We start from the raw sequence: 27,275 nt of genomic DNA, 5'->3' as shown, positions 1-27,275 counted from the left end.
AGATTCAGCACCCAGAGCATGAAACAGCTTGTTTGGAGTGTGCGCCAAACAATCCCATGCTCCTCTGATATTGATTCGACCTGACAACCAACCTATACACAGTAGACTGCCAAAAGCATGACCAAAACAAATGTGTTGCTTTTACAAATGTTGTTTATTCATACAACGCTTCAGTTTATTGCGAGAAAAACAATTGTTTGCTCACACAAAATGGATATAATCATGTGGGTGCAAAATGTTTTTTTTCCAAACTCAAAATGACCTGCAGGATAAAACCTTGATCATTCCAGTTGGAGGTGAACCCCACAGCATCCCCACAACTTCTCCAGTCAGGTGGAGAAGAGAGCAGTTCTCCTCAACAGCAGCCTAACTTTGCTTCTTCCTGAACAACAGACAGCTTGAGCTTTTACCTTTTTTATTCTCCTGGAAAGACGCTTGAGTAAAGGTCCCATTGTTAAGTCTCAACTGACCCCTTGTGGTGTCCACAGTGACCTTGGGTTTTTGGTCTTTCTTCAGGTGTTCACAGCTCCTGGCTGCAGAGCAGTCAGAACCAGAGCTGACTGAGCTGGAGGAGGAAGACTTGGAGGAGAGAGAAGAAGACGAGAGGTCACGTGGGTATGGTGTTGGAGGCTTGGGCATCTGCTTTGATGTTGCTGGATCTCTGCTCTGTTTATTCACAACTTGTCCCTGGAGCTTGGACACCGCCTCGGCCAGGAGATTGAGTGCCTTAGCATTTGCTCCCATCTGATCTGTGATCCTCTCTGCAGACACCACTGTGGCTTGTTCAGGATAGAAGCTTAGCTCATTGCTCTGCTTATTCCTCTGGACCAACATTTTCTGTGGATTTATTTTCTGCGAGAACTCATCCACACGTGTCCTCTCCCGTCTATCCGAGTGAAACACATAGTGTTGCTCCACAGGAAGATGTGGGGATCTGCACCAACTATTGCAACCCCTGGGAAGGGTGAAGAACTGAGCTGGCGCTGTGGAACGGCGAGTAGCTGGACTAGACGGTGCACTCTTTATCTTCACTGGATCTGTAGTTGGGCGCGAAGGCTCCAGAGGAATGAGCGTCCCCCTCTGAAGCCCCCGGCTCCACCTTTTGTGTGTGACAGGCGAGTTGGGAAGACTGAGCAGCGGCACTGCAGGAGGTGGGTAGGAGTAGTCATGGCTGCCTCTGGCAAGCAAAGACAGGCCTCTCAAGTGTCGGGCCTCTTCTGAAAGCAAATCCAGAAATGGCAATGGTGAGCGACAGATCTGCTAAATAAATAAATAAAGATTCATTTGTATGGGTTTTGGATGATCAGTGTTCTGGCACTGTTGCAAGTCTTCCACCCGACTCTTCGCCACGACACCAAAACATGCCATTTGCTCTGAACATCACTTCTCTAAGCAAGCCACCAGAGCACAATGATTTATCATGGACTGACCTCTTTTGCTCATGGATTACGTTGATTTTTTATAAGTTTATCTTTCACGTACCTTAACCAGACACCGTCCCGCTGTGACATCCATAAACAGAGATCAGAAAAACAATGCCACAACGTCTGGCGCTTACTTATGTCTTCAGTTGATCTGTGGGCAAACTGAGCTGTCCGGGCTCCTCCTCCAGTCAGTCCTCGATTCTGGGTGCAGATACAAAGCTTTGTGCGCCACTTGTATGAAGGGAAAGTGCTAAACGTCTGTATCTTTAGAAAAACTTTTCTGTTGACTCATTCTTAACTGAGCTAAGGAGATGACGTGGCTGGCTGTCTGTGCAGGACACAGCCGGCACAGCACAGTTCAGTAGTGGAAGACAGCGGCCACACGTCTGATATGGACAGAAGCATGTGGGTGTCAATGTAGATGCTATTGAGAGGCTTCAGTGAGAGCCCTGGTGGAGCTGTGGGTTCATGTGGAATGTTTGTCAGGTGGGACTTTACCAGGGTCCCATTGCTGCCCGTGACTGGCTGCTCCGGAGACAAAACCACTGCGTAGTTTGACTGAGCAATGCAGTCGTGGGATGACAGGAGCGCCTGAAGACAGAGGTGTTGTCAATGTGACTGGTGTGCTTCACTGATGGTTGTTGGGTTGGGATTTACTCAGCAGAAGACAGTTAAATGAAATGATTTTGGATCAGAATATCTTCACGTGATCCATGGGCAACACTATGAAGGCTGTCAGACAACAGGGATCATTTCTGAGTTCTGCTGCACCAGAACAAGCTGACTGCTTATCAGTTGCGTTTCAGCATCTGCTTGGTATTGAGTCATGAGTGATGACTTGAAGGTGCCCACCTGGACGTGTGAGGACCACAGCAGATCACACAGCTCCTGTCCTTCTGCTGAGAATGTGTTTTTCTGCAAAATGCCCGTTGTTATCTGCAACAACAACATCAATGAACAGACAGCTGAGCTGACAACATTGTTTCAAACTAGAATAAATTGTGAATTTCTTCCTCTTTCATGAAGGTATCTTCATAGAAACGTTGATGTCCTTCATATACAAGGGTTCCTTCTGACTGCACCTGAAGAACCGTGACCTCACACAGTATGAATGTGGTGACAGTACATGCATGTGATCCCATCTGGGGACCAGTGCCTGGCAAAACACCTCCTCGTGAGGACAGTTGGACCTTCTGGCTGGTCCTCACAAGTACAAGCTTCAGTTTCAGGATGAAGACTTCAAAATAACTGGGTCATTATAATTGGGTTTGTTTGGTTGAGAGTCCTGGTTTGTTTTGACTGGCTAGGTTTAGGGTGAGAGGCTGGAGAAAGCATTATGGCCATGAGATAGTGAAACAAATGTGTGTGTGTGAACCTCTTGAGAGAGCCTTGCCGCATGGCACGTCAGTGGTCTGGATGTCTCCCTGTTAAACTGCACCAGGCATTGATTTAACTGCAGAAGCAAGAGAAAACAAACATCTCAAACTGAGTTATATCCACGTGAATTTCAAATTGAATGAGCTCTGTTGTCTCATTCCAAATGGTGCAATGCTAAATCACCTTGAGCAAGGCATGGAACCACTGTGCATTCAGGAGTTGATGCAGAGAAATGGCCCCCAGCATATGGCTGCTTCTTGCCTCCTCAACTTCCTTCAGCATGCAGCGGAGCAGGTCATGGACATCTGGACATGCAGACACAAACACATGCACTGACACATGCAGATAAGGAGAGCGAGGTTTCACCTCACACTTGGTTTCTGAGTCCCAGAAGGAGCTGCACAAAAGAGATAGACTCAATAGACATATGTTAAAAATATATGTATAAGCTCTAAAATGTTAAAAAGTTGTCGTACCAAAACAAAAATTAATGAATGAATCGATCGCTTTGAATTGCTCTTTATGTCATACATGATCATAAAAGTGTGGTTGCCTGGAACATGCTACAGTTCCCCAGTGATGGTAGCAGTCACACTCTACATAAAGCCTTGGTCTTAGCAAAACCTCACTGAAACCTGAAAGTGACGTGCAGGCACATTCTTTTGACGTGTGTCTCACCTTCCACTGAGCTCTGACTGGCTGACATCATCCCACCCAAGAGCGACTCTCAGCTGCTGCCTCCATGTGGTTGTGAATCCACAGAACACACCAATAAAGAGCATGTACTGTACACAACACAGTTCACATCACAAACATCAAGACAAGCCTTCATGTCCTTGGAGCCTCCTGGTGTTCATAGGTTCAGCAGACTGGAGGGTAACACCGCTGCTTTACAAGCGGCCACAGGGCTCAGCGTACTTTATTTACTTGTTATTCAAAACAGACATGCTTCAAGAAAAAATAGCAACTAGTCTCCTGACTTAGTCTCACACCAGTCACAAACACCGTTTCTTTCTCCCTCTGTGATGAATTTAGTCAACTCTCCAAGCTGTGTGAGGTGACAACAGCGGCCTGCACAAAGACATGTGGAGTGTAGGATGGTGGACGAGAAGGCAGGAACCAAGATGGGAAAATATGGCAGGGGCAAGATAGAGCTGAAGAGAGAAGCTGGAGGGTAAAGGATGCCCCCTCTCCAGGACAGCGTGGGCACACACCCGCCTGGTTGACCAGTCAAGGTCTCTTCATGAACCCTGGTGAACTTGTATGAGCCCCTGAGGCAAATAAACTGCTCATGGATGTAAATACGTGACACACATATCAAAATATAATCATAATACACGTAACATATCATCTCTGAGATGAAATAAACATGGCTGGAAACATGCAAATATGAAGGATAAAGGTCCTACTGTATAGTTCTGTATACATCTTCTGATTCCAGAATCAAAAGAGCAGGGCCCTTGTGAGCGTCCATTACTAAACATGGAAGACAAAGTCCAGCCCTGGACCCAACCAAAAGCAGCTAGACATCCAGTCAATTCATGGTGGAGTCCCTTCATTCCAGACCGTGATGTTAAACTAGTATCGTCTCTAAAGCCACCCGAAATCTCAACTGTGGCCCAAGAGGGATTGACCGTCATCGCCTGAGTCAGGTCGAGAAAGTAGGACGGAGAAAATCCCTTACCTCTGTTTATCCCCGCTGCGCCTGAGCTGAGAGTCCAGAAGTCCAGCTTCAGAAAGATGTGTGTGAGATGCAGATGATTTCAGCACTAAACCATCGCAGACACTAATCCGCCGTGGTAAGACTTAATCCTGCATCCATACACAGATCACATCTCTCCTTTAGCAAGTCTTTACAGGACAACATTGTCCTGTCTGCTCCTCCCTCTCAGTCCATGTCAGCTCACACACGTTGTAATGACCACTGAGCTCTTACACACACACATGCATGTACAATCCCACGTTTGTATTTCTGTCTTTTTGGGGACCTCTCATTGCCATAACCCTTTCCCCTGCCTCTCACCCTAAACTAACCATCCAAAACACATGGCTAACCTTAAGCAGGACAGAATTATTTTGAAGTCTTCATCCTCAAATTGAGGCTTAGACTTGTGGTGCCCACACAGTGGCATAAGGTCCTCAAATGTTACGTAAAAACATCATAGAATTCCTATATAATGTCGTGGTTTTCTTCAATCATAGTACCTCCATTGTGAATGAAGTTTGGCTGTTGTATCTCCACTTCTCTGTTGTCCAATATGCTTGTGTTCTCCTCTAGTTTTAAACCGCAGTACTCATTCTCTGCTCTTTTCATTATATCCGTCCGTCGGTTCTTGTATTACGTTTCTGTCTTTCCAGTTTTTTGTTCAAGAAGGATGATGATGGTGAAAGTGTCTAAAATGACATTCCTGTCTGTGTCACCTTGGTATCGACTACTACTGTCCTGTGGGCACAAACGTTGAGATGATGGGTGCAGTTCAGGTAAACAGTGTGGATACCAGGTCCGCTCCTCTCTCTCCTCACTCTCAACCCTCCACCTTGACCTAACGTCTTCACCCTCCCTAGGAAGGAAGAACTTCTTTCCAGAGTCCAAGAGCAAACTGTTCCTCAAACCACTGGGGATGTACTGAGTCCATTTCTGAAAGAGCTCGGCCGCCATGAAGGTCTCACCTGAACGTTTGCAGAAAACTACGCTGGAAGTTCCATTCATGAAAGAAGCCACATTTAAAAAGATTTTTCTTAAAAAATGAGGCAACACATTAAGGAAGGAGATTTATTATGAAATGACAGACCACAGTGCAGTGTTCACAACATGATGGCTCCATGTGGCAGGTGGACGATCAAGGCTGGCTCCAGATTTGAAAAGTAAGGACACACTTGTGAGGTTTAAAGGTGGAACTTCATCTGTCGGGAGGCGAGCTGACCAGGCCATGTTAGAAGCCATACTTCTGCTTCAGCTCGCCCACCAGCGTGATGTACTCGTTCATGGCTTCCTCTTTGCTCTTCCCTGTGACACAGAGGCGACAAAAGGAGAGGTCACCGACTGAAAACCAACAAGCCATTTACCCATGACGGGAGCTGCAGAATGTTGAGCAGTCGCAGAAGGCTCACACATTTACATTGATCAGCATCAACTGATGGGGGACGTTGGTCCTCGTGTGACACTGCTCTCCCAAGTAACTCAGCCTTGGCTGTCCTGAACCTGTTTTCCATACACTGCAGACCACGATGAGCAGAGATAGAGAAACGAATCTTCATGAAGCATTTTCTTTAGAGCAGAGTTTTCATTTGCTGCATTAATACGCCTCTCACACACAAACATTCTCCACCTTCACCCTCACACACAGGCCCGTCCACCCTCACCTCTGTGACCTCTCTCAGCTTGTCATGATAAAAAAAAAAAATCTTTGCTGTCTATTCCTGATCGATTCTGAAATTTAAGTGTGTTGAACTGAATTCTGTGGGAGGTCACAGCGCCCCCTCTGGAGCACTGTAGGGGAACACTGAACTAATATGAAAAGTACCTTTCTGCTTCTCCCAGGCGTCCCACTTGGCTTTCCCGGTGAAATCCAGCATCCCGGGTCGCGCTACAGGAAAGAGAAAGCACTTGGGTGATATTGACAAGCATGTAACCTTTCATAAGGCTAGTGCTCCCTGAGGCTGTGTCACGATAAAGAATGAGACCCAGAGAGTTGGAGAAACAGAGAGCCTCACACAATACTTCAGATGATTTCATCATGAAACCAACACAAGCAGAAAAGTACATGATCAAATCCTGAGCCAAAAAACAGGTGAAAGTAGATATTAAAGATTTGATATAGAAATACATCTGGGATCAGAGAGAACAACATGAATGCAGGGATAAAATGAAAAAAATCTCTCTACTCCAAACAACATCACACTCATTTGGAGACTTCATTTTTGCATTTCTACCACAAATACATTGGCCTTGTGGTTATGGTTGATTTGAGATATTCACATCAAACAGATTACTACTTAAAACACAGACTGAAGTGGGGCAGTGTGGAATGCTCCTACATTTATGTGAGAAATATTTAAACACGACTCAAGTCTTTCTGAGTCATGTGGTGAAGCAAAAGGAAGGCGTGTTCCGCTGCCAGAGCGTGACCATGTCCAATGTGTCCAATGGTTGTAACTGTGTTCTGGGAAGGGGATGCAGTCACACCAGAACGTTTGTGCCAGGAGCACTATCAGTACTCCACTCTTCCTAAATAACTAGCCTTGGGGTGTTGCGTTTCTTACCTGTGTTGACGTCGCCCACAGAAACCTGTTTAAACAGCGCGTAAACAAGCAGCATCTCTGCGTCTGAGGGCTTGGCCTTCAGCTGTTTGACCTCCTCTGCCGCTGCTTTAAACTGAGCCTGCAGGGGGAGCAAGAGGAACCGTTAGCTGGATCACAGGTACAGACAGCACAGCAGCAACTGAGACGCTTCAGGGATGAGCAGGCTGCAGGATGGGCTTCATTTCAGGTTCAACTACTCGCCGCTGGCCGAATGCTGGGTTCTGACTAAACACGCACATGAAGAGTCAACATTCAGAACAATCCTGCCGCAGGTCTGCAGCACCTGAGTCAACATTACAACCTTCAGCTCAGATTCAGCTCCTGTGAGAAATCCATGCTGAGTAAATTCCTATCCGTCTACAATGTTGGCATCAGATCCAACTGTTGATCCGAATTGGGAAATCATCAGTACTTACAATAGTCACAATACAACTTAGAATAGTTGCATCTATGTCTGCAGGTACCTTGTATTTGATTTGGCCACACGAGAAAAAAATACTCATAGACAGCCAACATAACTATTTTGAGAATGCAATATGAATCTTCAATAACTTATTCCAAATATTTCTTCCAGGAAATGTGGCCAGGTGGGTCCAAAGTTATCATAAACCTTCAGGGGACATGCGACACATCGGGGACAACAGCTGGTATTTCATTAGAATACTGTCAATATCAACTACTAATATCAAGTATTGTTATGGGGCTGTTAAGTACTGTGTTTTGAATGTAAAATATTGCTGGAACTACGTTCATAAGCACAGTAAATACGCATAGGTGTATTTCAAATACTTCAGTTTGAAACAGTTTTAAACAGGGTAGTGAACTTTATGTACGTGGATTTCTCGTGGTGTGGAATAATAAATGGAAGAGGAATATCCGTGGATCTTCGGATCCGAGCAGAACAATCACTGGGCCCATCTGACATCTGACGAAAGACTTGGAGTCTTATCTACTGAAAGAGTGGTGTTGTAAAAGCACCGTCAGATCACTCTGACCTTTGTACTCAATAGCGCGAAGCCTCGTGATAGTGGACGATTGGACGGTCTGAAAAGTAATTTAGCAGGACTTCGGGTTACTACAACGTATATTCAAACGGAGCAAGTACTACAAACAAGGTGCACAGCCCCGGATGTCCTCCGTAAGAAGACACTGACCCTACGGCAGCTCTGTCCATCCCCGCCCTCATTGTCATGCAGCAGCTGCTCTTACTCTCTTGCCACATGTCCGTGACCAGTTCCACTCTCACCTCCAGGTCTGCCATTCTCACGTTCTTGGACGAACCAAATCGGCTCCAGAAATGTGTTGCTCAGAGACTGGTGCGAGCGTTTGGTCCTCGGCGACGTCACGGAGACAGTGGCGCCCGGTGTGAAGTGGAGGAGTCAGGAAGAAAGAAAGGCGGTTGTCACTACGCGACCTGGGAAAGCGGAGCGACAGGCGCACGCATGCGCAGTGGCCGATCTGTTTTTCTATGGCTACCCGACAGGGACCAATGGCAAGGCCGCTAAAAAAAAAAATGAGAATCACACTGGTCATTAAAACTACGCAAAAATAATCACACAAACAAAGCACAGAATTATGACTAATGGCAGCTGTAATACAAAAAACAAATAAGACATGAAACAAAAATGCGAGAGGATATTTCTATATTAACACAATGACTCAGTGATGGATGTTTCTTATCATATGTGGTGACATTATTAAAGCTGTGCTTTTGAATGCCACGTACGCAAATAGATTACTGGTGTCAGACAAAAGTTTCGAGAGTTGTTCTGCAGTTTGTCCCTGTTGGCTTGCCTTAAAAACATGGCGACATTAGAAAGGAGAATGCGCATGCGTGTAGGTTTCCTCGCTTGTGCACTGACAGACAGTAACGTGCCCGCGCTGGCTGTGAGCGCATCTCATACGGACAGTCGATCGGACAGAGTCCGCTGTCAGTCAGTAAATACCAATTCAATGGTCCAGAAGTGCTGTCGTCGAGACTGACTGCGAGAACGTAGATCAAGAAATAAGGGGGCGACATGGCGACTCCAGCCACAGTCACAGTGCGTCTCATCAGATCATTCGAGCACAAGAACTTCAAACCCATCGTGTTCCGTGGTGTCGATCTGGACCAGAAGGTGATAGACTTCATCCACATGGTCACTGAAGGTCTGTCCCTTCAAGTTTTTCATCGATAAACCTCTGTTTTCACGCGAGACCTGTAGATACTTCCTCATATAGCCAATAAGGAATCTTCGCGTGCAGTCAATTGAAAGTTAAAAGGTGCGACCTTTCATATCTTGAGGTTTAAAAAATGCACTTTGTATTGTGTATAGTTTAAAGTTGCAAGTAGCAATGGATACCGTATGATAAAGATGATTTCCCAGATGCTATTAAGTTGTCACACGTTGATCTTATTTTACGCACGAACTAAAGTGATCGTATTCTGTCTTTGTTTCAGACATTAAATCCAGACCTGGCCTCCCTCCTCCGTTTAGAAAATTCACCTATGGTAAGTGATAGATTATGTTAGTATTTTAATATCACTGTCTTGCTTCTAAAGGTGCTTAAAAACCGACTGAGGCAAGCAGCATTCAACTGGAACAGAACACACACCTGAACAGAATGTAGTGATTAAAAACAGGATTTGTTTATTGAGGGGTCACAAGTCTCTACTGCAACAGTGTCCTTTGAAAACTAATTCCCCTGCTGGAGTTCCTGATGCTATTGTACTGTATACTAGGGAGGCAGGATATGTCCCTATCAGTACTTGCATATTTCATTCTAAGATGTGTGTAAGCCCTGATGACAGATCATTTACGTGTAGTGGAAACTACATGTAATAATAGATTTACCAAAAGTGACTTCCAGTGTGACTCTCAGCATGTGTTTTATTTGCAGACACAATGAAGATCGTCCATCAAGCACATGGCGCAAAGGTACAGCAGCAACTATGCCTGTACACAAACATGTTTTTTTTTTTTTTGCTAGAAAACCAACAAACACTTCTTGACAAACTGTGCCACATTAATTTTGGTGTTGTTGGCCCAAACTGCTGCTCTGCTTGCTACTTACCCCATATTGGTTATGGCTAAGCCACACACAAATGATTGACTTCCAAGGGAAACCTGTCAGCAAGTTGCTTTATCAACATTTTCATTGACAATATGAATTCAAATACAGTGGTACCTCAGTTCTCGACCACAATCCGTTCCAGACGGCCGTTCGAGAAGTGATTTGTTCGAAATCTGAATCGATTTTTCCCATTATAATTAATGGAAAAAGAAATAATGCGTTCCAAGCCTTAAAATAGTCTTTTGTAGGAGTGAATGTAGAGTGTCTGCTGCAGGTGGCTGTTCCTCTATGTGTGTGGCCGCTGCATGTGGGAGGGGTTGCCGAGTGAGTGACGTCTCTCCAGAAGTGAAGAGGTGCCCGGTGCGTGTCCAGCTCTGAATGTGCGCTTCTGTGCAGTTTGGCTGTGACAAAGTCATAAACCAAGTAACGCTCTGTCCCAGACTCGCCTCATCCCTGTCCCAGCTCCAGCCCACAACAGGACATCAAACCCTGGAGTGCACGCTCCAGCCTCGGAGGTGTGGAGAGCGAGCGCCTCCCCTGTGATAAAAATCTCTAAAGTTTTGTTCGAAGTCCGGGACGTTCGAAAACTGCGGTACCACTGCATATATTATATATTGCTTTGAGGTGAAAACTTTGAATGAAGTGAATTTATGCTCTGAAGAGATTTGAGCCAGTGCTGACCACTGAGCAGGTTTTTAGGTAGGAGGGCGTCTGGGCGTCTGCAAAACATGAAAAAATGGACACCCTTGGCCACCAGATTACGCTTCTATATAGCTACGGTAGAGAATCGGGTGTCCATTTTTTCATGTTTTGCAGAAGCCCAGGCGCCCTCCTTGCTTAAAGCCTGCCACTGAGAAGAAGTCCAACACAAGACAACCACATAAATACCAACCAAATATGCTTCCACGTGCTGCACACCGGGCCAAGCTCTGCGCCCCAAACCTGTGTTGCAATGTTGTGTGCTTCTGATCCTGCGCTCATTGATGCCAAACAATGTCGGACCCCTGATTTGCTGGAGCTCAACAACAAAAAATCCATTTGAGTTAATGCAGTTCTTGGTTTTCCTCGACAGACAAATGAGCTGGTGATGAGTTTAGATGATGATGAGCTGCTCATTCTGGATGAGGAGAAGACACTAAGGGCCTCTGGAGTGGGTGAGTTGTGGGATATAACTGAATATTCATTTGGTAATCTGTCACTTCCTATTCTTCTTTATTGCTGTCCTGTGTAACGTCGTGGAGAGGGACGAACCGGAATAAAGGAAAATCCATCCATAGAATTGAAAATGTTGAAGAAAATACACATGTATTAGTGGGTAAACGCTACAAAGACTAAAGTCAAATAAAAAATATACGTTGAAGTATACGGATGATGATGGTCCAGATGTTACACCTCTGCCTGTAAGGCACTAATCCCTTAAATAAGTGAAAATAGCAATGTAAAACAATGTTAAAAAAAAAAATCAAGTATATTCAGGATGGAATGATGGGAAAATAAAAATCCTTTTTGGCTTCATGGCACAGCCCTAACTGCAAATAAATATCACTCTGAAAACAAGGTAAATAAAATGTTGATCGACGTAGGGTCGAGCCATTCGGAGGGCGGCGGGTTTTAGTTTGATTCAGTAACGTGACGTAATGAGAGCGGATGGAGCGAGATTGTCTTCTCCTCTCCTCTGGAGTCAGTCTCCACTCAGTGAAGAATAATTTTGTGTTGAATTCTGCTGACACAAAGTCGGAGGCCAAGACAGACAGAGGGCGGATTTGCTGAATCAGTACTGAATTGGGGAAAGGTAGAATCAGTTGTCTACGCGGCCCCAGTCCCTGTACTGTTCACCGCCGCGCTGTGCCTCAGTATCATGGTTAGCGAGCGTGAATAACTCAGCTGCAGACGCTGTTGTTGAAACAAGGAACGAAAGTGTGTAGTATCGTGACGTCGCTGCTTCACACAAAAGGGTGTTACAGTCCATGGGGTCAGAAGATGGACCTGGTGAAAAGGGACTCGCTATCTGACCAGCTGAGACTAACGTACCCAGATGGAAACACAGCATTAGATGCGGGGCAGGACCCTTGCACAAGGTGGTTCCTCCTGACACAAATCCGTGGAATTCTCCTTGAGTTAAAGTGGTTTTGTAAACCTGTTTATGCTTGTAACAATTCTGTGTGCATTAAATGCTCCCTTTTTGTTTTTTGTTTTTTTTCTTCAGCCAACGAAACGGAGGTTGCATTCTTCAAGAAGGAGGACTACGGCCTCTACAAAGCAAATCCCACCTCCCCATTTTAAAAGTTGCACGATGTTCATGAGCACCTTGGGCTGTGGGGAATAGTTCAACCTTTAGAATTTCTATTTTAAGCAAATCTACTCGGAACCTCTGGTTTTATTTACGTTTTTGAATAAAGTTTTTCAAAGGTGAGTTCATTTCTGCGCACTGCCCTGGTACATACAGATGCATTTCCTCTGTGCACTGCACTTTCCTTCCACAGCTCCATCACTTGTTTGTCAGTAAGTGGTGTTGTTCATGTTTGGGTGTGAAAGTCCTTGAAACTCTCCTGACAGCTTCTGTACTCTGAAGCCCTGCTCAGAGACTGTGTGGGTGGAGAATAGCACGTTTGGGGAGATTCAAACCGAGTGGTACACATAACAAGTGGTGCTACGGATCACCACTGAGCCATGATCGGTGTGGACCACTGGTCACGATTCACCACACACATGGCAGCAGATTCGTAGATGAACAGAAGTTGCGTGTACACTTAGAGGCTGTGGACAGTGGATTTACGTTGACCATAGCGTCTCTTTGGTGAGGGACCAAAGTGCAGACAAGATGGCTGTATGACTTTGACGCTCGTTCAGACTCTGCATTCTACAGAGATTGGAAAGGAGCAGCATTATAACCCTATTCTTCTGGACAGTGGTTGTGTGTAGCTGTGAATGTGACTGTTTGCAGGTCAATGGTCATATTTTCCCTGGTTTCAATGCCACTCTCTTATGTCACTGGAAAGGCCTGTCATCCAAAGCACATGTCTGCCAAGAGATTGCGACACCCAGTGGAGATGGAGCAGTGCACCTGTATGTACCAGGGCAGTGCTGGATTCTGTTCTGCCACACACAGCTTCATGAATCAGCTGTCTGAAGACTGTCGTCAGGTGACTGTCTGTTTGGTGCTGCTTGTTTCAGCTGACACCTGATAGGTTGGACTCTGTGTGCTCACACCTTCCTTGACCCCTCTTTATGACTTTTTTTCATCTTTTTTATTTTTCTGTATTAATCTACTGATGAAATCATTTCCACTGTCAAGTTTGTGGAGCAACATTCCTTGATGACACAAAAAGACGCCTGAAGGAAAACGAATATAAACCTGGCCTCACTGGTGTCTGTAGCAGTTTTACAAACACCTTTTTTTTGTTTATCACATAAGCAGTATGTGAACAATACTGACAACTGTTTCAGCTTGTCATATGTGTATTGCAGAGGCCGTCGCTTGTGGAAAACAAAGCACCTTGAGCAGGTGCAACTTGCCATATCATCCGAGGTGATTTGGCTTACTGCATTTGTTTGTCATTGTTTGTTCATTCATCTGTTAAGAACATGTAAGTGTACATAACACACATACTGTATGTACATGAGTGTTGACCTCCGGTCCAAGTGTTTGCTAGAATAGCCGACTGTGACCTGCAACTGACAAGGTGGTTTGGAAACTGAATGGACCTGTAGGAGCAGCTCTGAAGGTTTAGGATTTGGATGGGATTTCTGTGCCTTGATTTGAATGGATATTTTCTTCAGAGTACTTTTATGAAACGGTACAATGTCATTTTATTGATTTTTCATTTTATTTATTTTTTCATTTTATTTATTGTCTTTGCCCTCTGGACCAAGGAGAGCCATAGGAGGGAAAGCAAAACTTTGTCTGAAGAGGAAGGCCCATCATCATACTGAGTTGGCTGGAAACATGGATGATCACAAGTTTTCAAAGTGTTAGTGCTGCTAAAAAGAAACACCCAGTCAGATGTGTTTTCCAGGCATCTCAAAACACAGGCCAAAGGTGAGCGTATATATACACACACACACACACACACCGTGTCCCTCAAAAATAACAGAGGCTATGACCAGGCGCAACACAATGCGCAGGGCTGGAAGTTGTCTTGCACTGTGTCATGCTCGAGGTAAACATCCTTGTCATCATTTTAGCTTAACCCATCTGATGAGATAGTTTTACAAGCTCCTGGTCTTCATCCACAGGAAGGTTGGTGTGTTTCCAATCTTATAGCTCACTTGTGGGCAGAAGTCTTTGTCGGGTGAGTGTATGTCAGCAAAGTTCAATAGTTCAGTCTGAACCTGGGATAAAGTCATGACAAAGTAATGTGATTTTGTTTTGGATACTCCATCAGAGGTGGAATCTTTCGTTTAGTACAGGCCGGTCCAATAGCGGAGAGTCCAGTCACATCTACTCACCTACCCTGCATTTTAGAAGGAACTCGGGGAGGTTGCAGGTGTTGCCGTACTGAACATGAACTTGGAGATTTAGAGTGTTTTTTACCTAAATGAAATCCGGTTCAGGTGAATCAGGAACATCAGCCTATTTATGCCGACAGAGCAAAAGGGTGAGCACACATCCTCCCAGGTTTTCTTTTATCACATTTTTATTGAACTTGGGTGTGTCCAGCAGCTTTTATCAATACAAAATTAGCACCGTATGACATGAAATTATCATAAATAACACGATGTTAAAATAATGGCATTTGGGGATTCAGCAAAAGAAAATCACCTTCTGACTCGGTGTGTTTTATGCTTCCAGAAAGTGAACATCAAGTGAGATGAAGGGATGATGTCATGCAGGCAGAAGCCATCCGACATGTTCATGTTAGCTGCAAACTTGACATATTCATCGGCACACAAACATGACATCACTGCCACAGCACTCCCTGAGAAGATTTCTGGTATCGCTCTTAAATCGGTGCCCGACTGCAATCTGGTGCTACATTTGTGGGTCAGACGGTGACATGAAGCAAATCATTTACAAGAGACTTTTCTCAAAAATATTTACACAAATGTGCCTTGGGTCCAGTGAGTGGAGGAGGAGGAGAAGCATGAGGATTACAATGAGTATGAGAGGTGACGGCAGGTCTCCTGCAGCGCCCCAGATATGTCTGGATCTACAGACCCGGGGACGCTCTCTCTCTCTCTCTCTCTCTCCACTGTGTGTGTGGAGTCTACTGTCTAATACTGCGGTGGATGTCAGGCATCGAAGGTGTCATGGTAGGGAAGCTGAAAACAGCACAGACTGTCATCATCCGGGGGCCAGAGAGACGATGGATTCTTGTGGTGAAGTTCCCGGCGGACACAGCGGGGACACGGCTGGGCTTTCTGCCGGCACACGGTGTGGAAAACTGCACCACAGCCCTCACACCTGCGGAGAGAACGCACACGCGACACATCATCGACAGTGAGTGCTATTAGATGACCTCATCAGTAGCAGAGTCACTTAGTGCCTCTTCACTATCCAAACAGTCACTGGATTATGGTTGTTAATTCACATGATGAGCCAAAGGAACGCAGTGTTTTGTCACGCAAACAGTGAAACCAGAGCAGCCTTGACGTCTCAGCAAATGTCTTACGCTTCTCTGCTGCTACAAGCAAGAACACTTCTCCTCATGTTGGAAAAAACAGCCATTATTTTGCATTTGTTTGAGGTAAAAACAAGAAATTCAAGGGCACAACACAATTTCACACAGTGCTGGTACACAAAACAGAGTGATTCCTCAACAACCACTGGCTGATGCAGCATCAGTGGATGTCTAGTGGCATCACTGACACAATAAAATTAGATGCCACAGACGGCGCCACAATTCACCATTAACTACAATAAAATTAGAATCGGATTAACAATGTAATTGAAATGAAAGTGATTTTGTTCTATATCACTACAGTAATGAACAATACTTTATCGCACTGGCTGCTGTAGAAGAGCAGCTCAGTGATATAACAAAGTATTCAGTATACAGCACAGTATATAACCAGGATGGAGCAGAAGGATTCAGGCTGGACTGATGAAGAAATAGCCATCAAGGTCACTTTCACAGTTTTCTCTGTTTCCACTAAGCCACCCATCCAGCACCAGCACAGAAGCTGCAAGAAGGTACTGTCCACTGGCATTCTGGGCAAGAGGAGACCCTGCTGAGGTCCGTTGGTGAGGCAGAGAGGCTTCAGTGTCTTGTGGACCCTCATGTCGACAATGACATAAAGTTGATTTTAAAGTAGGGCTGCACCATTATGGGCAAAATGATAAGGACTATTATTTTTGATCAATATTGAAATCACATTTATTAAACAATTTATGAATTTATTTGTTAAACAACTAAAGCTACACAAGTAACTAGGATTGACCAAGGACCAGTGGAATGAATAAGCTATTACAGAGTGCAATAATAAAGTGCAACTTTATGAGGAACAGTCAAATGGCAGTTGTCATGTCCTTGCCAACTTCCTCCTGTTATATTGCACTAGCAGGATTGAGCCTGTGAATTTGCAGGTTACAGTAGTTCATGAAGGTTGGGGACTCTGGTAAGGCAGGGTTTAGATTAACAGATCGGACATGCAAGTGTAGGTTTTCACTCGATGGTGTTGGTCAATAATCTGGAGCTCAGTGGATGCAGATATCGCAGAGGATCAGTCTAAGTTTCTTGTGGCAGGCAACATTTTCTCACGACAAAAGTTAGATTTGATGATGCAGCCCTACTGACAGGGCCACAGACAATGCTGTTTATGAATGTATGCTATAGGTAATTGTTAATGGTTTGCAATACAGGCAGAAGATGTGCCCCACTTAATGTTAAAAGCATTTGTACACCCCTGAGCGGGACAACAGCTCAACACCATACTCTGTTGTTAAGGTTACCAGCTCCACGCACCATCTCTGCTGCACTACAGCTCTGCATTTGAGCATTTACACCAAAGGAGCCACGGTCAGAGCAGGAGGACGTGTTCAACACAGGGAAATATACCATATGCTTTCACATACATGAGCTTTTTATTCAAGTAAACTGACTGTAGTGCCCCATGAAATCTTGATTTAAAACTTGCTGTGTTTTAATGTGAAGTTCATACCTGTACAATGACCGAGACTGACTACCTGCCAGTCTCCAATATCACTCCTTATCATCCAGCAAGTGAATACTTCAAACTAGTGGTGGGACTTTAACAAGTCAATTACAATTAATTACAACAACAATGAATTTCATTAATTTCATTAATTGAACAGTTTACTCTCCAGACAACAGGGAACCTTTGTAAGTGCAGGAGTTCCTGCTCCACTGATCACACTGATGCACAAGACACGTGGCAGCGAGGATGATAACAAACATGGAGGAATCCCTGAACCAAAGCAAACAAAAGCATCTGTTTGCTTTGGTTCAGGGATGTTTTTTGCTACAAAATATATGTACTTGAAATTCTCATAAAATTGAAATTCTTATACAAATATTTTCAAGACCTTAAAAGAGCTTTAGTTTAAATAAATTGATATAAAAACTTGAATATAGCCACCATCCTGATGTATTGTGCTCTTGTCAAACTGATGCAAAATAAACAATATTTTGTTGTTTAAATGTATGTATGGGTCCATCATTTGATTCAGTAATATACCAAATTCATTCAAGTAGAAAAATGTGGCTTCTTGTGGCAAATATTCGTATGCCATTAAACTGCAAATAATTGAGATCAATTAATCACACTTGACTTTTCATTTACACTCAATGTTGCACGTTTGGTTGCAGCTTACCTCTTGGTTACATTCTCCTGGAAGGGATACAGGACTTGTCCGTTGTGGCAAAGTTCACAGAAGAAGCCTTTCTCCCGACAGAGGCTGCAGTTAAAGACATGAGAGCTAGCAAACTTGATCACCTTCGACAGGAATGGAGCCAGTTTTCCATCGATCACCTGGGTGAAATAGAGGGAAGACGATATGAGGATGACCCTCATGAGACAGGTGAGGATGGTCAAAGTAAAAGCAAGTCAGAGGATAATAAAGAAGAAAGTGAAGAAACACAGCTGGTAAATGCCACTGTGAATTCCCTTTGTAGCAGGGGGGTCAGAGCAAAGGTCAGTAACTTGACAACACCCAACAATAAATGAAATATAGAAAATAATTAGGGGTGTCAAAATAATGTTTATTTGCCTGTTTGTAAACCACTTCACAAAGCTTTTTATATAGTTGAAGGGCTTTCTCAGCAATTTTAGGTGTAATTAATTGATCCCACCAGTTAGCGTCTGACAGCACTAAAAATGATAAACATATTAATAGATAAATACATAAAAAACAAAATTAATGAGTACATTAGCAAATGCATTCATCAATAATTTTTTTTTAATTTTAATCACAGTTTCAGTATGACTGTCACTTAAATCTGTGATGTGCAATACACAACACAGTACTACAGCTTCGAGAAAATAGGGGGGAATTTGGCTGGAAGACCTTGATTCGATTTTTCATCACACTGCATATGAGAGGCAAACAACTAGGAAAACCTCAACAATGCTGGAGAAAATGTGGGCACATGAATGCTTCTCATTCACATATATTTTGGACCTGTACTAAAATACAAACGTTCTGGGACAATGTTATAAATATTCTTGAGGAGATATTTGAATGTAATATTCTTAAGGACCCACAGATATATTTGCTGGGACTCTTGCCCTCACAGGTGCAACAAAGTGATCAATATTTATTTAAAATCTTGATGCTTGCTGCTAAAAAGGCTATTACAAGGAACTGGATGAAAACGGATGGACCTGATGTACAAAGTTGGACTGACATTATTGAAGAAATAAGGCAGATGGAGCGTTTGACCTCTCTGTTGAGACTGAAAACTGGCTTGTACACAAAAAAGATGGACAAAATGGAACATTTTTCAGCAAAGAAATCCAACGATAAGTTATTGTAATATCCCCAGTGTTTTTCTGTGTCTGTATTTTATTTTTATTTTATTGTTCTCTATGTCTTTTCTTACATGTTGTAAACCATTGTATGTATCGTTTTCAATCATAATGCCTGTATTCAGTTAAATTTAAAATTTGAAAAATAAACAGTAAAAAATAAAAAAATCTCTGTGTAAATACAGGGCATTGGTTAAAATGGTCAAAGGCTATTTCATTACCTGCTGCAAGTCAGCTATGGAGTACAGATGGATATGCAGCAGCAGGTATTCTCGAGGAAAGATTCTGCAAACAGAAGAGAAAGCTGAATTAGATACAGTGAGACGTGACATTCACACTCATGTGGTGTCAAATGTTGCAGAAGTGTGGCACCTCCATTTTCTAAAGAGCCATTTCTATCCTTTGTCCCATAAACAAGAAATACACAACAAAGATTTGGAGACCTGCTTCACTTCTTAAAATATTACTTGTCAAGTTTCTGTTATTTGCTTAGCTCTCTGCCCTCATGTTTCTTCAGCTGTAGCTCAGCTGCCTTCATCTGTTGTGCATCAGGGGGGTGACAGATTAGACTGTAAAGTAAATAAACTGCTTGAAAATGACAACAGGCATGTAGCAGACATGAGATGACAGCAACCCATGAAGGACAACTCTGACATTTTTGATGAACATCTGAGATGGATCTGATTCCAAAACGGAGGTCAAGACATCCAGACCCTGAACTGAGACAACTATGAACCACCACTGTACAGTATATCACGAACCTTGAGGCTTAGAGCTGTAGGGTGTAAATATGGCAGATTGATATAGCAAATAGAATAATTTTAAAGTTTGTTGACATAGATTAAGACATGGTTGTTGTTTTTGTTTTTTTTGTTTTTTTCCAAAGGATCCTGAATTATGTTACAAGTGTGTCCAACAACCCTGAGGCAACAGTCGATTCGTAGGAGAAGTGGGTTGTCCTAGTTGGGGGATTGGCTACTTGAAACCCTCTCCGTCCTTGGCACCACTGTAATATCCTCAAGCCTGAGACTTAGGCTTGTGTGAATGTGTATGAATGATCATGGTGGTCACAGGAGACTTTGTTTCACATTGGCAGTCACAGTTCCATCCTTGTGCCCCAGCACAGTTGTGGCTACAGATGTACCTTCCTTAGAGCCACAAGTCTTCTGCGTGTTGCAAAAGTGCTCTGGGTGTTGTGAGAAGACGGACTGTAAGTCACACTTTCAGGGCAACTTTATATTACAAGATCTGTTGTATGAAGTGGCTTTTAATGATGAAAAGCAAATAAATATCACCATCTGCAGCCACTCTCACCAGGTCCATTCCTTCAAGTCTCCGGTCAGTGAACTTTGGTCCGAGAGCAGCGCTAGTGTTCCATTTTTCGAATTAATATTTTAATCTGCGGATTGTTCTTTCACTTAAAACACAAAAAAACACCATAATCATATCCATTTCTATGACACGTTGTTTGTGTTTTTATTTGGATTCTCTATAGCAGTGACTATACTGCTTATGTATCATAACTACTAGAGGCATCGCTACCTGGTGACAGAGACAAGACAAGCTTGTTTGTTTTGTTTTTTGTTTTTTTTTCATTTGGAATCATTATTGCTGCTTTATTTTCCTCGCAAGCGGTCAACATTGCAAACAACTGTTTCATTTAATCTTGAAAACTTGCAGAATCACACAAACATAAAAATGTAAATCACGTTTTCCATTAAAATGAGAGAATACATTTTCACGTTCATTTTCCACCTTATACATAAAGATAGCATCAACTTTGATCGGATCAATTGCACTGATGAAGATTTACCTCCGTCTCAAGTCCTCTGCAACCATTGCTCGGCAGCTGAACAGGTAGGCACGCAGGGACTGGAGCTGCTGCCGGAGACGAAGCACCGTGCTGAGAGGCTCACAGTGCTCATACAGGCAAGGGTTCAGCTGCTGGACATCTAGGAGGGGCTCCTCGTATACAAACTCCAAGAACTCCTTGGCCTGTTTGGACACCTGCAGAAGTAGGAGGGTGTTAGGATGTATTGACAACTGCAAGGAAAGCTGATTTTAAATAGGTTACTTCAGCTTTAGTGGTGTGTATCAGTGTAGATCCGATATAATCTATTGTTATTTTGCAAACATCAAGTGGAAGCTGTGTGACACAATACATCAAAAGCAGAATAAGACAACAACAACTTAACAAAACTAATGTCCAGGTTGGTGTTGAAATGTCTTTGTGTGGGACCTTAAGGGATTCTGCAAAGCCCTGGCCTCCTCAGGTTTTCGCACCGTGCTACATGGTTAGGTACAGTAGGCGCCTTAATGAAGGCACCAGACTAGATGGTCAATGAGAACTATTGGCATGGCAGGCCAGAAACACACAACGTTAACAAGCAGACCCGGACCACATTCGACCACGAATACTCACTAAAAGATAGTGGCAAAGCAAAGAAATGGGGAGAGTGGCATTGAAATAAGCATCTTCCATAATGTAATGGAGGGTTTCTGAACTCCAGTCTTCTTCTCTGGCAAGTTCTTACCTTGTGCTTGCTGATGTCCCAGTTGTGCAGCAGGCGAGCAGGTATGAGGAAGGAGTTGTCGTCATGGCAGTTCTGGCAGTAGTACCAGCCACTGTAATAACAGACCTTGGCCTTTCCTTTGGAAAGTCCCACTGGACGCTGGCAGCCTGCATGCACAACCAAGTCTCACAGATAAAGGTTCAACGTAGCACACAAAAGGCATGCTCAGAATCCACAAACTAATTTAATAACATGCCTGCCAAACTGTTTTTGTGAGGAAAGGGAACGCGTTTCGAGAAAGCACAGAGGGAAGCACATGGCAGAGCAAGGCTGCTACACAGGCTGAACACCCTTCTTCTTAAAAACAACGTGACATGGCGAAGCGGCTGGGTGTAGTGACGCCCGCATATGACGCCTGTGGATAAACGAAGTGCCCCGTGTGTCAGCCACCATGCTGCACAAACTCCAGAGAGACTGCAGCAAGCGTGATAAAGCAGTGGATACACTTCTTAAGACGCTCATGAAAAATGGGTGAAATGCTTGAAACCGCAGTTTACAACATCAGAACCACCTGAGGATGATCGCTGATGATCAAGTGCATGAAGAGTATAGACGCAGCGTCGCCATTTCCACATAAGCCTGGGTCAGGTGAACTGTGATACATGAAGAAATAGTAGATGACTAAGTCTAATGTAAAGTCACTTTTGACAAATGTGTGGCTGGTGTTAATGCAGCATTGAGAAAACTGTTGTTCATATTCTCACCCATTCACTATTTATTAGTTTCTGTTTGATTTGTGTATTTTAAAAAAACGCTGTTTTTGCAGGTAAAAAACATTTAGAAAAATGAGTCAAAACATAACTAAAAAAAACACATTCCCAAAAATGACAACAGAAAAATCAGATATTACTCAAGGCAAGCAATGTAACTTAAGGGTATTAACAGTATTGTTATTTTACTTTTTTTGTGGTTATTTATGCATTCAATTTAACAATTAAATAAGATTAACATTGTATTTAATCTGTTTTTTATTTTAGAAAATAGAAACACATAGCACAAACCTCAAATTTTGTCATTCACTTGTGTTAAATGAAACATATTTGTTGCTAAATTGGGCTTGATTGGCTATAAAATATTGACATTAGTATTCAGTGATTCTCATGACTGGAGGTGTGACTTTTGTTATTCATGTAGACTGAGTGGTTTGTCATCAAATAACACTCTGGAACTAGACACATGGAGCTGACAGGATGGACAGGGGCACATGCAGCAAAGTACTATATTTATATCTCGTAGTAAAGTAGTAAAAAGAGACTCATCCCACCTGCGCACCTGAAGCCCTGGGCAGTGAGACCCTTCTCCACTGCTAAACAAGTGAGAATACTGAGGAAGCTGGTGGTGACAGACTGCCTCTTGACTCTGGAGGTCACTTGCTGCCTTGCCTCTCTTGATGATTTTGTTCTCAGCTGCACGCCTTGTAGGTTATTCAGGTCTTCTCCAGAGTGACCCTTGTCTTCCAGTGCGGGCCACTGTGCAGCCACCACTTCCTGTAGCACCTCCACCCACTCTTTCGCTTTCTGCTGATCCTCAGCCTTAAGTCGAAGCACCTCATTGGGAAACACTAACTTGAAGCAGTCCCCTTGATCATTTAGGGATGCTTTCATCTTCGGCTCAGACTCTGACTGCACAGCCAAACAGGATGGAAGCTGATACTGGAAAGCAGGGCGAGGCACAGAGTCCTGGCCCTCAGTGGGGTACGCTTGAAAGGCAGTTCTCGTCAGGACAAATGTGAAGGCCTGCCAGTTGTTCTGTTCTATAAGCTTGTGCAGCACAGCAGATTTAATATAGTCCTGACTGCAAGGTGCAAACAGCTGTAGGGTTGTCGGCCTCTTCAGGTTCTCATAGTTAGACTGAAGAGATACTTGTGCTTCAGAAGACTGGAGTCCAGATGGTGATGGAGATGAAGATGGCGTCATAGGAGCAGGAAACCTGGCATTCTGAATACTGTCAGACACCAGGCGCTGCTGCTCGTTGTCATGGCAAACAGGTCTGACTGCCTGGACCTTCTCCGAGATGAGCTGCTGCCATTCATGGGCTTCCCATGTAGAGGTTGTTCTCAGCTGCAGACAAGTGCTGCTGAAGAACAAGGCCTGGAGGGTTCGTAGGTCTGCAGACTGGGTGGTCTGGCCCACCTGGTTACAGTCAGCTGGGGAGACAACACTCAGGCAGTGGGACAGGGAATAGGAGGATGCCAGTTGGAGGTTGGCGCTGCTGTCCAAAGTGTACACGCGAAGGTCACAGACCGTCAACTCCACATGGCATGGAATCCAGTGTGCTTGAGCGCCCTCACGATGTTCCATCTCACCCCGTTTCACAACACTACAACTGCTGCTTTTTTCAGCTGCAGAGGGAAAGTGCAGAATACGAATTAGCGTGGAACCTAACCAAACACAATACATTACATTGACATTGTCTAAGAACAATGTTCAAGACAAGCTTTTGGAAAATATCTTTGATGAATGTTGGTTGGATCACATGTTTTTTTCATGCTTAACATGACGGGATTAATCAAATATTTCCCCTCTGGGACTTCACTTTCTGCATGGATCTCTTTGCATTAATAGGAATATTTGTATTTTGATAACAGACTGTAGCTGGACACAGCTGAAGCCTCACACTGTCCCAACTTTGACAGATTACACAGAACACATTCTCATCACAAGATTCACTCCTTGTTTCACTGTTGTGTTTGTAATGATGTATTTTGTAATTCCCATCCTCATTGTTGTTTTGCTTCACACGTTGCCATTTAAGTGTTTATGAAAACGTACGTATTACGCCCTACACTTCTGACGCCCCCAAGTAGGAACAGGTCAGGACTCAGTGGAGCTCGATTGTGAAGGCAATTTTTTGGTGGTACAAATGTCATTTGACCTCTCACCTTTTGTGGTGACAGCTCTTATGGCGTTTCTAAAGGCAACTGATCAATCCAATACACTTTTGTAGAGCTGGTTGCATTGCTTTTTGAATCCTGATGCAAAAATGCAAGATGCAAAACAACAACAAAATGAGACTGCATGTGCACATTTTCCAGTTTAATCTTCTGTTGTGGTCATTGCTTAAGGGCAGGACTCACCGACAGAAGCGTACTAGCTAGCAGTAGTCAGGGGTAGAGAAGACAACATATTTCATGAATTCGAGGTTCACAAAATATTTTATGAGAAGAAACAAACTACAGGGCTATGAGATTGCAAAGCAGCCAAAATAGAAAGAAAGACTGCAACTATAATTTTCATAGACATGCTACCCTATAGATTATGCTTTAAATAAGTCCTGATCAAACAGGACTGCTATGCTATTCTCCCAAGAAACATCAAGACATCTTAAAATAAAATACATCCAGTTGGTTTCACAACTGGCCAGGGACTTTAGCACTAACATTTAGGATAAATGAGGCAGCTTCAGGATAAAGACACTATGGGATCAAGGAGAGACTGTGAAACAGCAAGCTGTTTTCAAACACTCAAAATCTGATCTGAATGAAAGATGATGACTTACCTGCTTGCTGGTGATTGAGGATCAAGTTCTTCATGGTGCAGTCATTGTTAATGTGGAACGAATGTCCATAGTTGACATCTGATCTGGATCTGTTATGTCCCTTCTTAAACTGAGAGGTGGAGGACGCAGCAGAGTTACCAACACACTCCTTGGTGCGAACCGCTAGGTCATCAGTGGAGTGGGCTCGAGTCCTCTTGCCTTGGCCCAAGCCCACCAGACCTAACACACTTAAATTGTCAGCCCAGGCTAAACCAAAAGGCCCTGTGACTGGTTGCTCACTAGCAAGAAGATTCCAGGCACCACTGGAACTCAGCTTTCCCATGGCATCATTGGACACATCCTGGAGCGTCTTGGATTGATGGAACAATTGGAGGTTTGCTTTCGCAGTATGGCTTGAACCTTGGCTTTGTATTGCACTCACTTGGTGCACGAAGTCCTCAGTGGCTTCTACGGCTGGACTTATATCGCCTAACATGTCCAGCTGCTCCAGGCCTTCCATGGTAATTGTTGTTAGAAACGGAAATCCACTTTAATGCTCACCCAAACACAGTTTGCCATGTGCTTTAAAAGAAATCCGTGGGTGTGTGAAAAGCATCACGGTCGCTTATGCTATCAAGAGAGAAGACTTCTATCGTGGTCCACATTCTATCCTCAGGAGAGAGGTGTCTTCTTCTCAGCACATTTGTGCAGTCAGAGATGGACAAAAGCTGGGCGGATTCTGATGGTTGGTATTGTCTTCACACCTCTTAGACGGAGGTGATATCATCAGATGAGACTCTTCTTGCCTGGAACCCAAGAGCAAAGCAAAGAGTAATGGATGAGGAATGTTCACACAAGAGGGAACAGACATCACTAACCTTTGACACTGAACTGATTAATACCCACACACACCAGATAAGACAACATAATGCATTCAACTCACGGGTTACCTGCGTTTCAGAGATGTGTCAATGGCAAATGTTCTTCTTCTTCAAATATTAAACAATAACAAAGGAATGAGACCCATGTCATGTAAAGGAGCTTCTCTGAGATCTGTTGGTTCAAATTTAAACCGACACGTCCTTCAAGCTTAAGGCTCTTGTTTATACTTTACTACACAACACATTCCCAGGAAATAAGTAACAGACTTCACATTTTCAACTGATTCAAAGCCGGTCTCGTCCTGGCGGAAGTCAGGCAGACAGCAGGGGAGGATAACTGCAGCAACCTGGTCACCCCGCCTTGCTTTGAGGCAGGGGCTCTAACCGGTGCTCGACCGAGATAGGAAGGACGTCGGAGCCAGCTTGTAACCCCGTTGGCGCAGTTCCAGACACCCTGACTTACCACAGCATATTGTGCACCAAACGGTGCTGGTACTGTTCCTCATATCGCCGCATCTAACGGTCGGTGTGGCTTGTTTGGCAGGATGAAACACAACTCCCTCGATAATGTAAGGAAAATTAACGGCGCCACAGTGAGCCACGTTACTGAGCTGTAGATAAAATAATCTAATAGCACGTATTAATACGACTGACGACTTGAATTTCAACACGTCAGACCGATGACCTTTAGAAAAGGATGCTGTTACAAGAGTAAGGCACCCGGATGCTAGTTCGCATCACGACAACGGCGGCGTTAAGATACATCACACTTGTTCGTCATGGTGACTAATATCCAATATTTTTATGGATCTAACAATGACAGACAGAGTTGTATCCCCGAACATAAATAATAATAATAATAATAAAAAAAAGATACAACTCACCGTATAGTGTTCACCATGTCACTGGTCAACAAAGCCTTCCGGCTAAAACTGCTTCTGAGGGACGAAGGTTCCGCTTCAATTTAGATTTGCACTGCGATGATGATGGTGATATTATTATTATTATTATCATTATTATGCCAATATTGCTCTTTTTGCGACTTGGTTGCATTTTTGTCTGCATTCTTCTTATTCTTCTTCTTGGAGTAGTCAACTTGTTAACACAAATGCAAATGCGGAGAGCCCACTTCTGCATCAACATTGGACGCAGAAGTCCACATGATGACAATGGTCAATATACAATGCTTTCGTTGTGGGGTTGGGTTGAGAATGTGTTGGTCTCGTGAAGATCACATTTATAACTGGTGTTTATTCACA

General features: G+C 43.7%; 4 protein-coding genes across 9 annotated transcripts; 1 reads left to right on the top strand and 3 right to left on the bottom strand.

Annotated features, from left to right (window-relative positions):
* Window positions 1-144: 144 nt before the first annotated feature.
* Window positions 145-4,698, bottom strand: LOC128766021 (uncharacterized). Of its 4 annotated transcripts, XM_053877352.1 has the most exons (8): window positions 4,486-4,698; window positions 3,480-3,586; window positions 2,985-3,106; window positions 2,800-2,877; window positions 2,277-2,360; window positions 1,923-2,015; window positions 1,559-1,625; window positions 145-1,217 (listed from the first exon to the last, which is right to left on the bottom strand). In XM_053877352.1, the coding sequence occupies exons 2-8, from the start codon at window positions 3,508-3,510 to the stop codon at window positions 367-369; spliced, it is 1,326 nt and encodes a 441-aa protein (XP_053733327.1). In that variant the 5' UTR covers window positions 3,511-3,586; window positions 4,486-4,698; the 3' UTR covers window positions 145-366. The 4 variants fall into 4 exon arrangements, with proteins under 4 accessions (XP_053733327.1, XP_053733326.1, XP_053733328.1 ...); XM_053877351.1 differs by having other exon boundaries at window positions 3,480-4,698; XM_053877353.1 differs by lacking the exon at window positions 3,480-3,586.
* Window positions 4,699-5,560: 862 nt separating this feature from the next.
* dbi (diazepam binding inhibitor (GABA receptor modulator, acyl-CoA binding protein)) lies at window positions 5,561-8,533 on the bottom strand. Its single transcript, XM_053877160.1, has 4 exons — window positions 8,350-8,533; window positions 7,065-7,182; window positions 6,326-6,388; window positions 5,561-5,808 (listed from the first exon to the last, which is right to left on the bottom strand). The coding sequence occupies exons 1-4, from the start codon at window positions 8,362-8,364 to the stop codon at window positions 5,735-5,737; spliced, it is 270 nt and encodes an 89-aa protein (XP_053733135.1). The 5' UTR covers window positions 8,365-8,533; the 3' UTR covers window positions 5,561-5,734.
* A 398-nt stretch (window positions 8,534-8,931) lies between these two features.
* Window positions 8,932-12,563, top strand: c10h2orf76 (chromosome 10 C2orf76 homolog). Its single transcript, XM_053877551.1, has 5 exons — window positions 8,932-9,251; window positions 9,544-9,594; window positions 9,984-10,021; window positions 11,230-11,311; window positions 12,364-12,563. Exons 1-5 carry the CDS (start codon window positions 9,122-9,124, stop codon window positions 12,438-12,440), a joined length of 378 nt encoding a protein of 125 aa, XP_053733526.1. The 5' UTR covers window positions 8,932-9,121; the 3' UTR covers window positions 12,441-12,563.
* A 1,982-nt stretch (window positions 12,564-14,545) lies between these two features.
* Window positions 14,546-26,942, bottom strand: plekhm3 (pleckstrin homology domain containing, family M, member 3). Of its 3 annotated transcripts, none has more exons than XM_053877497.1 (8): window positions 26,901-26,942; window positions 25,157-25,941; window positions 22,923-23,999; window positions 21,620-21,765; window positions 20,899-21,092; window positions 19,307-19,370; window positions 17,932-18,089; window positions 14,546-15,561 (listed from the first exon to the last, which is right to left on the bottom strand). In XM_053877497.1, the coding sequence occupies exons 2-8, from the start codon at window positions 25,653-25,655 to the stop codon at window positions 15,390-15,392; spliced, it is 2,310 nt and encodes a 769-aa protein (XP_053733472.1). In that variant the 5' UTR covers window positions 25,656-25,941; window positions 26,901-26,942; the 3' UTR covers window positions 14,546-15,389. The 3 variants fall into 3 exon arrangements, with proteins under 3 accessions (XP_053733472.1, XP_053733473.1, XP_053733474.1); XM_053877498.1 differs by lacking the exon at window positions 26,901-26,942 and adding an exon at window positions 26,480-26,693; XM_053877499.1 differs by lacking the exon at window positions 26,901-26,942 and adding an exon at window positions 26,086-26,125.
* Window positions 26,943-27,275: the final 333 nt, after the last annotated feature.

This window comes from Synchiropus splendidus, chromosome 10, assembly GCF_027744825.2.
Source record: "Synchiropus splendidus isolate RoL2022-P1 chromosome 10, RoL_Sspl_1.0, whole genome shotgun sequence".
Lineage (NCBI taxonomy): Eukaryota > Metazoa > Chordata > Actinopteri > Syngnathiformes > Callionymidae > Synchiropus > Synchiropus splendidus.
The sequence above is the reverse complement of the archived record's forward strand: the minus strand, read 5'-3'. Positions and strand labels throughout refer to the sequence as shown.